The sequence below is a fragment of the Rhinoraja longicauda genome, chromosome 5, assembly GCF_053455715.1.
Source record: "Rhinoraja longicauda isolate Sanriku21f chromosome 5, sRhiLon1.1, whole genome shotgun sequence".
Taxonomy (NCBI): domain Eukaryota; kingdom Metazoa; phylum Chordata; class Chondrichthyes; order Rajiformes; family Arhynchobatidae; genus Rhinoraja; species Rhinoraja longicauda.
In genome coordinates this window covers 60,062,149-60,075,382 of record NC_135957.1, presented here as the reverse complement: position 1 = coordinate 60,075,382, position 13,234 = coordinate 60,062,149, and the positions used below count along the sequence as shown (strand labels likewise).

General features: G+C 40.1%; 1 protein-coding gene across 2 annotated transcripts in view; it reads left to right on the top strand.

Moving 5' to 3' along the window:
• Positions 1-13,234, top strand: part of LOC144593694 (amine sulfotransferase-like) — a 51,466-nt gene that overhangs the window by 22,645 nt on the left and 15,587 nt on the right. For both annotated transcript variants that reach the window (XM_078399648.1, XM_078399647.1), the window contains exons 2-3: positions 9,904-10,061; positions 11,402-11,604. In XM_078399648.1, coding sequence (XP_078255774.1) covers positions 9,914-10,061; positions 11,402-11,604 — 351 coding nt within the window. In that variant the 5' untranslated portion in view covers positions 9,904-9,913. The remainder of the gene's footprint in view (positions 1-9,903; positions 10,062-11,401; positions 11,605-13,234) is intronic.

The following is a 13,234-nucleotide window of genomic DNA, read 5'->3' as shown; positions in this document are numbered from 1 at the left end:
ATGATCATGGCTGATCATTCAGCTCAGTAGCCTGTACCTGCCTTCTCTCCATACCCCCTGATCCCTTTAGCAAAAAGGGCCACATCTAACTCCCTCTTAAATATAGCCAATGAACTGGCCTCAACTACCTTCTGTGGCAGAGAATTCCACAGACTCACCACTCTCTGTGTGAAGAAATGTTTTCTCATCTCGGTCCTAAAAGACTTCCCCCTTATCCTTAAGCTGTGACCCCTGGTTCTGGACTCCCCCAACACCGGGAACAATCTTCCCGCATCTAGCCTCTCCAACCCCTTAAGAATTTTATATGTTCAACTTTTTTTTTTAAAGAGTTGTATTTGCCGAGTTCATTTTTTGCATTGTCATGTGCTTAAGGGGCATCTGCAACAATCTTTGATAATGCCCAGAGCTGTTCCACACTAAGCAGAAAAGTCAAATTTGCATTAGGTGTTGCATTATTTTACATATAATCTGTATTCTCTCAGCTGGACTTTGGCTAAACAAATTCCCCTTAAGTAATTTACACCTGAAAAAAAATGAAGTAGGCAAATATTACTCTTTAAAAAAAAAAAGGTTACTTTGGTCACTAGGCAGCACATCAGATGTTAAAGAAACCCTTCCCTTGGTAGCCCAAGGATGGCTGCTTGATACGCTGTTAAGAAGGTAACGTTGGTGAACTGGTAAGGTGGTTGATCACCGAGAGGTGACCACTGGTGCATCTGATAAACTAGCCCAATTGACTCCCAAACCCTGTACAAGTTGCTACTATTCAGGAGGAAGTAATTGCATATGAAGTCACAGAGTTATACAGCACAGCCACTGGTCCTTCAGCCCATCATTCCATACTGTACATGCTCTCTTTCTGCATTATCTATCAGCATTAAGCTAATTTATACGTGCCATATGTACAGCTGGTTAACCCTATGCCAACACTTCAGGCTCCTCTTAAGATTCCAGAGACGATTTGCCTGCTGTGTTCCCATAATGACCAGATTAGCATAAGAAGACTTTGTTTATACAAATTCCTCTTAAGCAATTGATCTAAAAAATAAATTAGGCAAACATTTCTCTTTACAAAAATTACCTTGAACAAATGCTACATTAAAAAATGAAGCTAGCAAATACCACTTTTTTTAAAAAGCTCTCCTTATTCACCTTATTCTCCTTAGTCATAGAGTTAACAGCATGGAAACAGACCCTTCGGCACAACTTGCCCACGGTGACTAACATGAACCTTCTAAACTAGTCCCACCTATCAGCGTTTGGCCCATATCCCTCCAAACCTACACTGTCCATGTACCTGTATAGATGTCTCTTAAGCATTGCAATAGTTCCAGCCTCAACTACCTCCTCTGGCAGCTTGCTCCATACATGCATCACCCTTTGAGGAAAAAAGGGTATCCTTCCTTTGTCCCACTCTCTCCTGACCCCCCCCCCCCCCCCATATCCCATTAAATCTTCCCCCCCCCCCCCCCCCCCCCCTCAGCTTCAACCTATGGTTCTCAATTCCCGTACCCTGGGCAAAAGACCCGATCTATTCTTCTCATGATTTTATACACCTCGATAAGATCACCGCTCATCCTCCTGCACTCCAAGGAATAAAGCCCTTGCCTGCACAACCAGTCCCTATAGTCCAGTCCCTCGAGTCCTGGCAACATCCTGGTAAACCTTCTCCGAATCCTTTTCAAGCTTGACAAATCTTTCCTATAACATGGTGACCAAAACTGAACACAATACTCTAAATGTGGTATAAGAAAATAACTGCAGATGCTGGTACAAATCAAAGGTATTTATTCACAAAGTGCTGGAGTAACTCAGCAGGTCGGGCAGCATCTCGGGAGAGAAGGAATGGGTGACGTTTCGGGTCGAGACCCTTCTTCAGACTGATGTCAGGAGAGGGTGGGACAAAGGAAGGATATAGGTGGAGACAGGAAGATAGAGGGAGATCTGGGAAGGAGGAGGGGAAAAGAGGGACAGAGGAACTATCTAAAGTTGGACTCTAAATGTGGCCTTGCCAACGTCTTATATAACTGTAATATGACCTCCCAACTTCTATACTCAATACTCTGACTTATGAAGGTCAATGTGCCGAGAGCCTTCTTGATCACTCTATCCACCTGTGACACCACTTTCAAAGCACTTTGTACCTACACTCCTTTATCCTTCTGCTCCACAATTCTCCCCAGAGCCCTACCATTCACTGTATAGATCCTGCCATTGTTAGACCTATATATGCGGCTACTGGCCAGATAGATAAATAAATAAAAACCGGATGCCACAATGCTCAGAAATGTACCTGTTTATTTCATCAGAGGGGGCTAAGACTCTATCTGTGTAATGAGCAAGCAGTTCTCCATCTCTTTAAGACATGCAGCTCACTCGGAGACCCGTCCATGTACCGGGCCATTTGCAGCTACACCTGAGCTGCGGTGAATAGATTTCATGGTTGTCACTTCGATCACTGTGCAGCACCAGAGATTAAAGAAACACTCCCCTTGGTAACCAGAGGATGGCTGCTCAATAGGCTCCAGGAAAATAAGAAGGGAACATGGGTGTGGACAAAAACAATGATAGACACAGTAATCACTTGTGCAGCTAATGAACGAGGACAATTGACTCGCAAAGCCAGTCGGATTTGCAACTACTCAAGAGCAAGTGATGCACATACAGTCACAGAGTCTCAACACACAGTCGCAGGTCCTTTAGATACCATCCCACACTGTACATGATAGCTATCGGCATTAATCTCATTTAGAAGGTATCACAAAATGCTGGAGTAACTCAGCAGGTCAGGCAGCATCTTGGAGAGAAAGAATGGGTGACGTTTTGGGTTGAGACTCTAAATCCCATTTATCTACATTAAGCCCATAGAGTCATAGAGTCTTACAGCGTGGAAACAGGCTCTTCGGCCCAATTTGCCACAACATGTCCCACCTACCTGCATTTTGTTCATATCCCTCTAAACTTGTTCTATCCATGTACCTGTCTAAATGTTTCTTAAATGTGTGGTGGGAGAACAACAACGAACCCCAGCAAAACCTTGTACTTCCTAACAGACGTCAAGTGGCTAACTGAATCAGGGGATGTGGTGAGAAAGCAGGAATGGGGTACTGACTTAGGATGATCAGCCATGATCATATTGAATGGCGGTGCTGGCTCGAAAGGCCGAATAGCCTACTCCTGCACCTATTTTCTATGTTTCTATGTTTTTATGTTGCGATAGTGTGTGCCTCAACTACCTCTTCTGGCAGCTCGATCCATACACCTACCACCCTTTGGCGGTAGGATTTTAAATAGGATTTAATAGATTCCTATTCAATCTTTTCCCCCTCACCTTAACCCTATGCATATTTACCCATAACTTTTTATGCTTCTGTGATTCAAGTTGGGCAGCACTTACTAACTGGCTGCTCACCAACACCTAGTTTGGGCTTCTCCAGTGCCACAGTCCTGACCTGAGTTTTGCCCTAAACCTGGATTGGGGAGCTGAATTCCATATGCAAGGTAAAAGCAATCCTCCTTGCATCACTTGTATACACTGGAATTTAGAAGGATGAGAGGGGATCTTATTGAAACGTATAAGATTATTAAGGGGTTGGACACGTTAGAGGCAGGGAACATGTTCCCAATGTTGGGGGAGTACAGAATAAGGGGCCACAGTTTAAGAATAAGGGGTAGGCCATTTAGAACGGAGATGAGGAAAAACTTTTTCTATCGCTTTAAGTCGCTGTTTAAGATAAATTTCTGGTCACCTTACCCTTGACATTCAATGGCATTACCATTGCGGAATCTTAGCACTTTATGGCTTGAATGTTACTCATACATAACTGATTGTCACAAAGTACTTATCAGCTCCTGCCTGAATGTGGCCTTGGTTTTGCTGCATTCAGAAATAGCCTGCTTCATTTGGGCCAAGGACACCACCCTGGGGAAGTTCTGAGTGAAGGTTGCAATGTGGTCTGAAGCCGAGTGCTCTTTGCAAAACTTAAACTTTGATAGCTTGTCAAATGGCACAGCTTGTTCTGGAATCTGGTTCTTCAGTACTACATCTGGGGTGTACCTGGCCCTGTGGACTGTTGTGGCCTGTGGTTTCAGCCATGAAAGAATAGATCGACTGGGCTTGTATTCACTGGAATTTAGAAGGATGAGAGGGGGTCTTAAGGGATTGGACAGGCTAGATGCAGGAAAAATATTCCTGATGTTGGGGGAGTCCAGAGCCAGGGGTCACAGTTTAAGAATAAAGGGTAGCCATTTAGGACTGAGATGAGGAAAACCATTTTCTTTTTTTTTATTTTATTTTTTATTTTTGAAAAGCATATGTACAAATAGAAATTAAAAAACACATTTGTTACAAAGTTCTTACATAGCTTCAATTTTTAAATTTTTGAAGAGAGAAAGTAAAAATAAAAAATAAAACTATAAACTTGGGAAGAGAGAATAAGAGGGTTAAAAAAAAAAAAAAAAAAAGGATCTAACAATAAAAATTAAAGGGAGTAGATCCGGGAGACAATAACCACAGTTGTACATCCAACCCCTAACTCAAGTTTCAACTTTTAATTTAAATTTTTTATTTTAGTCCTGTGCCAAACCCATTTACTTTTCTAAAAATTCAATAAATGGAGACCATATTTTTAAAAATAACTCAGGTTTGTCGATTAAGGCAAACCTTATTTTTTCCAAATGCAGGGTCTCTGTCATTTCCGTAGTCCACATTTTAATTGTGGGGGGTTATTGTTTTTTTCCAAAATTTAAGTATTAATTTTTTCGCAGTTATTAGACTGTAATCAAGAAAATGTACCTGACTTGCTGTAAAATTTGTAGTATGTTCTGATAATCCTAATATAATTAATTTTGGATCCATATCTAATTTTTTATTAATAACTTTAGAAACTATTTTAAAAATCTCCAACCAGAAGTTTTGCATTTTTATACAAGTTACGAAAATATGAGTTAAATTAGCTTCTTGAAATTGACATTTATCACAAATAGGAGAGATACTAGGAAAAATCCTATTTAATTTCGTCTTCGAATAATGTAATCTATGTATTATTTTAAATTGTATTAAGGAATGTCTAGTATTCAATGAACATTGATGTATATGTTGTAAACTTTCATCCCATATATCTTGCATTATAAATTGATTCAATTTGTCCTCCCATGCTCGTCTATAAGATTCTGATGACGGAATGTCAGTGTCAAGGAGAGTATTGTAAATAAAGGATATTAATTTATTTGAATTATAATGTCGATTCAGGCATACATCAAGTGTTTCTGGACCTCTAAACTTATATTCTTGCATGTGTGATTTTACATAATCTCTAAGTTGTAAATATCTACAATAATTATTAACATGTAATCCGTACTTCTGCTGTAAATCCTGAAAAGAAAGAAAAGTTCCCTTATGATAAAGATCTCCCACCCTTTTAATTCCATAACTTTTCCATTGAGCAAAGCCTCTATCTAAGACAGACGGTTTAAAAGAAGGATTATTCGCAATAGGAAGGAAAACAGATAATTTACTCAATTTTAACGTAAGCTTTAATTGTTTCCAGGTACGGATAACACTGTGTATAATGAGATTACCTCCATATGTTTTTTTATTTAAATTTATTGGAGCTAAGAGGATCGCACCAATATCGAATGGTAAACAATCCTCTTTCTCCATCTTTAACCAATCCGGTTGTTGATCAGAATCATCCAACCAGCAAGTTATATTTTTAATATTAACCGCCCAATAATAAAATAAAAAGTTAGGTAAAGCAATTCCTCCATTAATTTTAGACTTACATAGATGTCTTTTATTTATTCTATGAGTCTTGTAGTCCCAAATAAAATTAGTAACAATTGAATCAATTTAAAAAAAAAACTTTTTTGGAAGATAGATCGGAATTGCTTGAAATAAGTATAGTAGCTGTGGAAGAAAGATCATCTTTATAGCATTACTACGACCAACTAATGATATAGGAAGTGTTTTCTAAAATTGGATATTTCTGTGTAATTTAGTGAGTAAAGGAGGAAAATTTAATTTAAATAAAGAAGTATATTTCCTAGTCACGTAAATTCCAAGATATTTAAACTTTTCATAGGCAATTTTAAAAGGAAATTGTTGAAGTATGGCCGGATTATGCTCCATTATTGGCATAATTTCACTTTTGTACCAGTTAATTCTATAACCTGAAAATGAACCAAATTGAGTTATGAGATTTAATAAATTCGGAATGCTAATTTCTGGCTTTGTAATATATATTAATACATCATCCGCATATAAAGAAATTTTATTGGTTGTATGTTTAGTGTTATAGCCATGAATATCTGAATTTGATCTAATACTCTCAGCAAGTGGTTCTATAATAAGGGCAAATAGAAGCGGTGATAGTGGACATCCTTGTCTACAACCCCTAGATAAATGAAATTTAGATGACAGCATTTGATTAGTTAATATTCTAGCTGTTGGGGATGTATATAAAAGTTTCACCCATGAACAAAAATTTTCACCTAGTTGAAATTTTTCCATCACTGAGAAAAGATAGGGCCATTCTACTTGATCAAATGCTTTTTCAGCATCTAGCGAGATGATTGCTAAATCTTCATTTAATAGTCTATTTGAATAAATTATATTGAACAAGCGTCTCAAGTTGAAAAATGAATATCGTTTGGCAAAACTTAAACTTTGATAGCTTGTCAAATGGCACAGCTTGTTCTGGAATCTGGTTCTTCAGTACTACATCTGGGGTGTACCTGGCCCTGAGGACTGTTGTGGCCTGTGGTTTCAGCCATGAAAGAATAGATCGACTGGGCTTGTATTCACTGGAATTTAGAAGGATGAGAGGGGGTCTTAAGGGATTGGACAGGCTAGATGCAGGAAAAATATTCCTGATGTTGGGGGAGTCCAGAGCCAGGGGTCACAGTTTAAGAATAAAGGGTAGCCATTTAGGACTGAGATGAGGAAAACTATTTTCACCCAGAAAGTTGTGAATCTGTGGAATTCTCTGCCACAGAAGGCAGTGGAGGCCAATTCACTAGATGTATTCAAGAGAGAGTTAGATACAGTTCTTAGGGCTAATGGAATCAAGGGATATGGGGAGAATGCAAGAATGGGGTACTGTTTTGAATGATCAGCCGGGAGTTTGGGAGAACATACAAACTCAGGACAGACAGCACCCATAGTCAGGATCGAACCCGAGTCTTTGTCCCTGTAAGGCAGCAACTCTATTGCTGCACCACTGTGCCGCCCTTAAATGATTATACACATGGTCCTGAGCTGCAGCTTTGTTCATCTGCTACCTCAACAATCTTTGGTGATACTCAGTATGCTCCACTCAGCAAACTCTTCGCATTCATTCCACCCGCCTACATTTACACTAAATTCAGGTTATATTTTAGGCTCAGACTGGAGAGACAAAATTCCGCATCAATCTACCAGGATATCACAAAATGCTGGAGTAACTCAGCAGGTCAGGCAGCATCTCAGGAGAGAAGGAATGGGTGACGTTTCGGGTCGAGACCCTTCTTCAGACCCGACCCGAAACGTCACCCATTCCTTCTCTCCTGAGATGCTGCCTGACCTGCTGTGTTACTCCAGCATTTTGTGATACCTTTGATTTGTACCAGCATCTGCAGTTATTTTCCTACACAATATACCAGGGTATGTCGCTGGCAAAACAATGTTGCTGTCGTGGCTCTAGCAGTTAGATTAGGAATTGCTTGTTTATTCATGTGAAAGTCCAAGTAGGTAGTTCAATTGCTGGCTTATTCTGGTCATGCCATCATCAGTATGCCATCTGCACTGGTGGCTATCCCCGTTCCAACCCCTCAGGCTTCTCTTGACATTCCAGTGCCGACTTCCCTGCTGGGTTACTTCTCTGTAATGCCCGGATTGTCACAAGAAGACTTCTCTAGCTCTGAGTACATGACTTAAGAGTTATCAGGGATGGGGGACAATCAGAGCAAAGTTGACTGTCCCTTTGGGAGGGCAGCAGGTAGGATAACAGGTCCTCAGTAGAGGCGGAGACAGAGAGAATTTGTACTCCTTCAGGTAGACTTTACTTACACAAATTCCTCTTAAACAATTGACCTGATAAAAACGAGGTAGGCCAATATTTCTCTTTTAAAAAGCTACTTTTATAAAATACCACTCATTAAAAAATTGGAGAAAAAAATGAGGTCAGCAAATGCTACCTTTTGGAAAAAAAGCTCTTTTGCTTATACATCTTTCTACTGGCCATATTCACTGAACTACTATCTTCCTCATCGGTGACCTTTGGACTATCCTTGATCAGACTTTGCTGGCATTACCTTGCCCTTATCATGTATCTATACACTGTAAATGGCTTGACTGTAACCATGTATTGTCTTTCTGCTGACTGGATAGCCCACAACAAAAAGCTTTTCACTGCACCTCAGTACACGTAACAATAAACTAAACTGAACTGAACTGAATTTACTGGAAGCCACAAATCATTATATAGTTTATGGCAGTATCTCTGCAAAGCACAGGGCAAATAAAAAACATTTAAATAAATTGCTTTTATTTTTAAATAAAACAGAAATTGCTGAACCCATTCAGCAGGTCATGCAACAACAGTGGTAAGAGAAACAGAGTTAACATTTCAGGTGAGAACCCCTTCATTATAAATAATAGTAGAGATGGAACAGTCGTGCAGTGGAAAAGTTGCTGCCTTACAGCGCCAAGAGCCTGGGTTCGATCTTCACTACGGGTGCTGTCTCTGGAGTTTGTATGTTCTCCCTGTGACCACTTGGGTTTTCTCCAGGAGCTCTGGTTTCCTCCCACATTCCAAAGTCTACAGGTTTTTAGGTTAATTGGCTATGGAGACATTTTAAGTTGTCCCTAGTGTATAGAATGGTGCTGGTATGCAGGGATCGCTGGTCGGCAAAGGGGCTGTTTCCACGCTGTATCTCTAAACTGAACTAAAAGTGTAATAGACAATAGACAATAGAGAGTTGTGAATATGTGGAATTCTCTGCCTCAGAAGGCAGTGGAGGCCAATTCTCTGAATGCATTCAAGAGAGAGCTAGATAGAGCTCTTGAGGATAGCGGAGTCAGGGGGTATGGGGAGAAGGCAGGAACGGGGTACTGATTGAGATGTTCTGAAGTTGGTTGGAGACATCTTGAACCATGGCACCAGGGAGGCCACACCCCATCCTCGAGTCTCGCCTGCCGCTAATCTCCTGTCCGCACCTTGGATAATGGAGTCACCCACCACTGCCCGATGGCGGTCTCGCCGGTCGAGTCTCATCGCTGGGATTGGAGCCACCGACCTGTCCACCGCTCAGACTGGAAGCGTCGTCCGCCCCGACAGCTCCCAATAGACAACAGACAATAGGTGCAGGAGTAGGCCATTCGGCCCTTCGAGTCAGCACCGCCATTCAATGTGATCATTTACCCAAGCTCCAATTCTGAAATTCCATCCATAAACCTTAACACTTTTTTACTGTTCCCTTTTCTAAGCAGCCTATCAGATGACCAACCAGTCCACACATTTTCCTGAAGTTGCTTGGTGAAGTTGTTGGATAATTGCTCTTGTAAAGTGCCTTGAAATGTTGTACCTCATTTGAAATGCTTCTTGAGTGAGGCACAGTGCTGGAGGAACTCAGCAGGTCAGGCAGCATTGGTGGAGGTATTAGACAGGTGATGCTTTGGGAGCGTTGACTCATTCTTCAGAGTCCATGTGAACCCTAAAGTCTGAAGAAAGGTCTGAAGAAGGGACCCGACCCTGAGCGATGCCTGTCGATTCCTTCCCCAGATGCTGCTGGATCTGCTGAGTTCCTCCACCATGCTGTATTTTGCTCAAGATTCCAGAATCTGCAATCTCTTGTATCTTCATGAAGTGTTTAATCGTTGCTTTAGTTTGGCAGTGATTGATTTGTGTTTGTATTTTTATTTAGACTTCTCAACATGGCAACAACATCTAATAAACGTAACCTTTTTCAGTACAAAGGTTGTAACTTCATCAATAACATCCACCATCTGGAATACTTGGAAGAAATTCATCAGTTAGAAATAAAGGAGACTGATGTGATTGCAGTCACATATCCGAAATCAGGTAAGTTTTACATTATTCCAACCTTCCTATTCACTCCTCAAAGGAAAAGAAGAATATAATGTTAGAGCATATTTAAAACTCCAATCTTACCTGGTGTATAACAATCAATTCATAGGTGATTACAACTGGAGCTCATGATGGGAACCAAATAATAACATAAAAGGAAATATCTAGGAAATGCTATGCTTTAAATATAAGGTTTAAACCAAGAATTGAAAAAGACATAAAGAAGAAACAGCCTGAAATGAATTTTAATAAGATTAGAATGCATCTTGAGCAAGTAATCTCAAACTTACCTGCGAAGAATTAAAACAGCAATAGAAGCCAATCTAAAATTGTGATCAGTACTGTCTGGGAGAAATGTAATGCTCCTGTGTGGTGCATCTGTACCACTATTTGCATGCTGTATCTCTAAACTAAACCAAGTTAAACTAAACCTGGATGAACCGAGAAAAGAACAAAGTCGAAGCCAAAGGAAAAAGTTCGTAGGCAACAAAATCAAAAACACTTGTAGATATTTGAAACCCTTCATTGTGCACTGATTGTTAGAAACTGAATTGAATCTGCATATAAAAATGTGAGAAATGCAGCACAGTTTTGTTCTGGTTATCAAGGAAGGACCAAAGGTCAATTTATATTTGGCATTATATAGGTACTTTAAAAAACGTCTTTTAGCTTCAAGTTACTTGAAAATAATGAATTTGTGAACGTAATATTTTGGAGATTGTAATTTTGAGATCTATTCTGCAATCCAATTTACAAATCATTGCACACAATAGTCCTTGGAATGCAGCAATCGGCAGAGTATGGGCCCTGGGGAGTGAAGGGTTTTCAATCATGGTTAGATCATTCAAAAAATGATAAACATTTCGTGATCCAGATGGTGGTGAATCTTTGGAATTCTCTACACTAGATGGATGTGGGAGCTTAGCCATTGATACGTATCGGACCGTTGCAGGAACAAACCAATATGGTTATAGTGTTGGAAAATGGCAGTGAGGTGGAAGATCAGCTCCAACTTTGAGTTGAGTTGAGTTTAGTTTAGTTGAGTTTATTGTCATGTTTGTACCACGGTACAGTGAAAACCGTTTGTTGCGTGCTAACCAGTCAGCGGAAGGACAAAACATGATCACAATCGAGCCATCCACTGTATACAGATACGCTATAAAGAGAATAATGTGAATAACGATTAGTGCAAGATAAAGCCAGTAAAGTCCAATCAAAGATAGTCCGAGGGTCACTATTGAGGAATATAGTAGTAAGTGGGCTCAAAGAGACTGCTCTTGAAATTCCTGGTCTTGATTTTTACTTGTTATGATCCTATTTCTGTCATGCACTAGGAACTACATGGATGCAACAGATTTTGAGTTTAATTTATGCTGATGGAGACTTGTCTGTTGTACAAAACAAACGAACAATAGACCGTGTTCCTTGGATAGAGGTGCCAAAGAAGAACTGTCAGGAATTGCCATCACCTCGTTTGTATGTCACACATTTACCCTACCGCTTAATTCCAAAAGGTTTGAAGAAAGGAAATGGAAAAGTAAGAAATATCTTATAACTTTTTTCTCTTTATTGGCTGGCTGATAATTTTCTCCTTTGCCCCATTATATTATCTGTGTATTTTGGAATGCATGTCAATGGATTACTTTAAAATCCAATCACAGGTGGCCACAAAGGCTTTCGACACATTACCCTTCACCAGTCAGGATACTGAGTATAGAAATTGGAATGTTATGTTACAATTTAACAAGACATTGGTGAGGCCGCATTTGGAGTATTGTGTTCAGTTTAAGTCACCCTGCTATAGGAAGCATGTACTTAAGTTGGAAAGAGTGCAGAGATTTACGAGGATATCGCCAGGACTTGAGGGCCTGAGCTACAAGGAGAGGTTAGGACATTATTCCTTGGAGTGCAGAGGATGACGGGTGACCTGAGGTGTATAGATCATGAGGGAAATAGATAGGGAAAATGCATTTTATCCTGGTAGAGTCTTTTACCCAGAGTAGGGGAATCAAATACTAGTGGACATACGTTTAAAGAGAGAGGGGAAAGATTTAATATGAACCAGAGCAACATTTTCACACAGGGAATGGTGGTATACGGAACGCACTGCTGGAGAAGGTAGCTGAGGCAGGTACCATAAAAACATTTAAAAGCCATATGAACAAGTACATACATAGGAAAGGTTTAGATGGATATGGGCTAAATGTGGACGAGTGGGACTGGTATCGATGGGACATCTTTTTCAGTATGGAAAAGTTGGGCTGAAGGGCCCATTTCCATGCTGTATGACTCTATAATTACATATGATATTTTTTGTCTGTTAACCAATCTTGAATTACCTATAGTACTAATATTTATGTCTAACAATTCCATGAAGCAACTTATCAAATGTATTTTGTAAACATCAAATCCATTAATTCTGTGTATCTAACCATGAGAGATGGTTGTGATCATCTGTATATAGAGAACTGTAATTCTCTAAATACCAAAATTAATAACTTATTCAGTAGACTGCATGGTCATGAGTCACCTAAAGTTGTTTGAATAACAAAAATCACAGGTGTTATTAAAGCAGTTTTGCAATAGATTTGTGTCCCAGAACCCATATCAGAGGTAATTCCCTGAGGCATCTTTCCTTGTTGCACGCTCAGTAATTGACCACAACCCTTTTCTCCAAACTTAGGGATTCATCTTGACTTTTTGGAACAATGCAAAACAAAGGACAGTAGGCAAGGGTGTGTTTTGCCTTTTTTAAAGCAGAAACAACTCGGCATAATCACATAAAATGCATCCGGAATTTAAGTAAAAATATATAATGTTCAAAGATTTCAAAGTTCAAAGCAACTCCACTGCAGCAGGTGGTGCTGTGGTAGAGTTGCTGCCTTACAGCGCCAGAGGCCCGGGTTTGATCCTATCTATCGGTGCTGTCTGTCTGGAGTTTGTACGTTCTCCCTTTAACCACGTGGGCTTTATCTGAGCGCTATGGTTTCCTCCCACATTCCAAAGACGTGCAGGTTTGCAGGTTAAGTGGCTCTGTAAATTGCCCCCAGTGTGTAGGACGTGTAGCTGGGATAACATTGAACTAGTGTACAAGTAATCGTTGGTCGGCGCAGACTTGGTGGGCCGAAGGGCCGGTTTCCATGCCGTATCTCTAAACAAAACTAAAC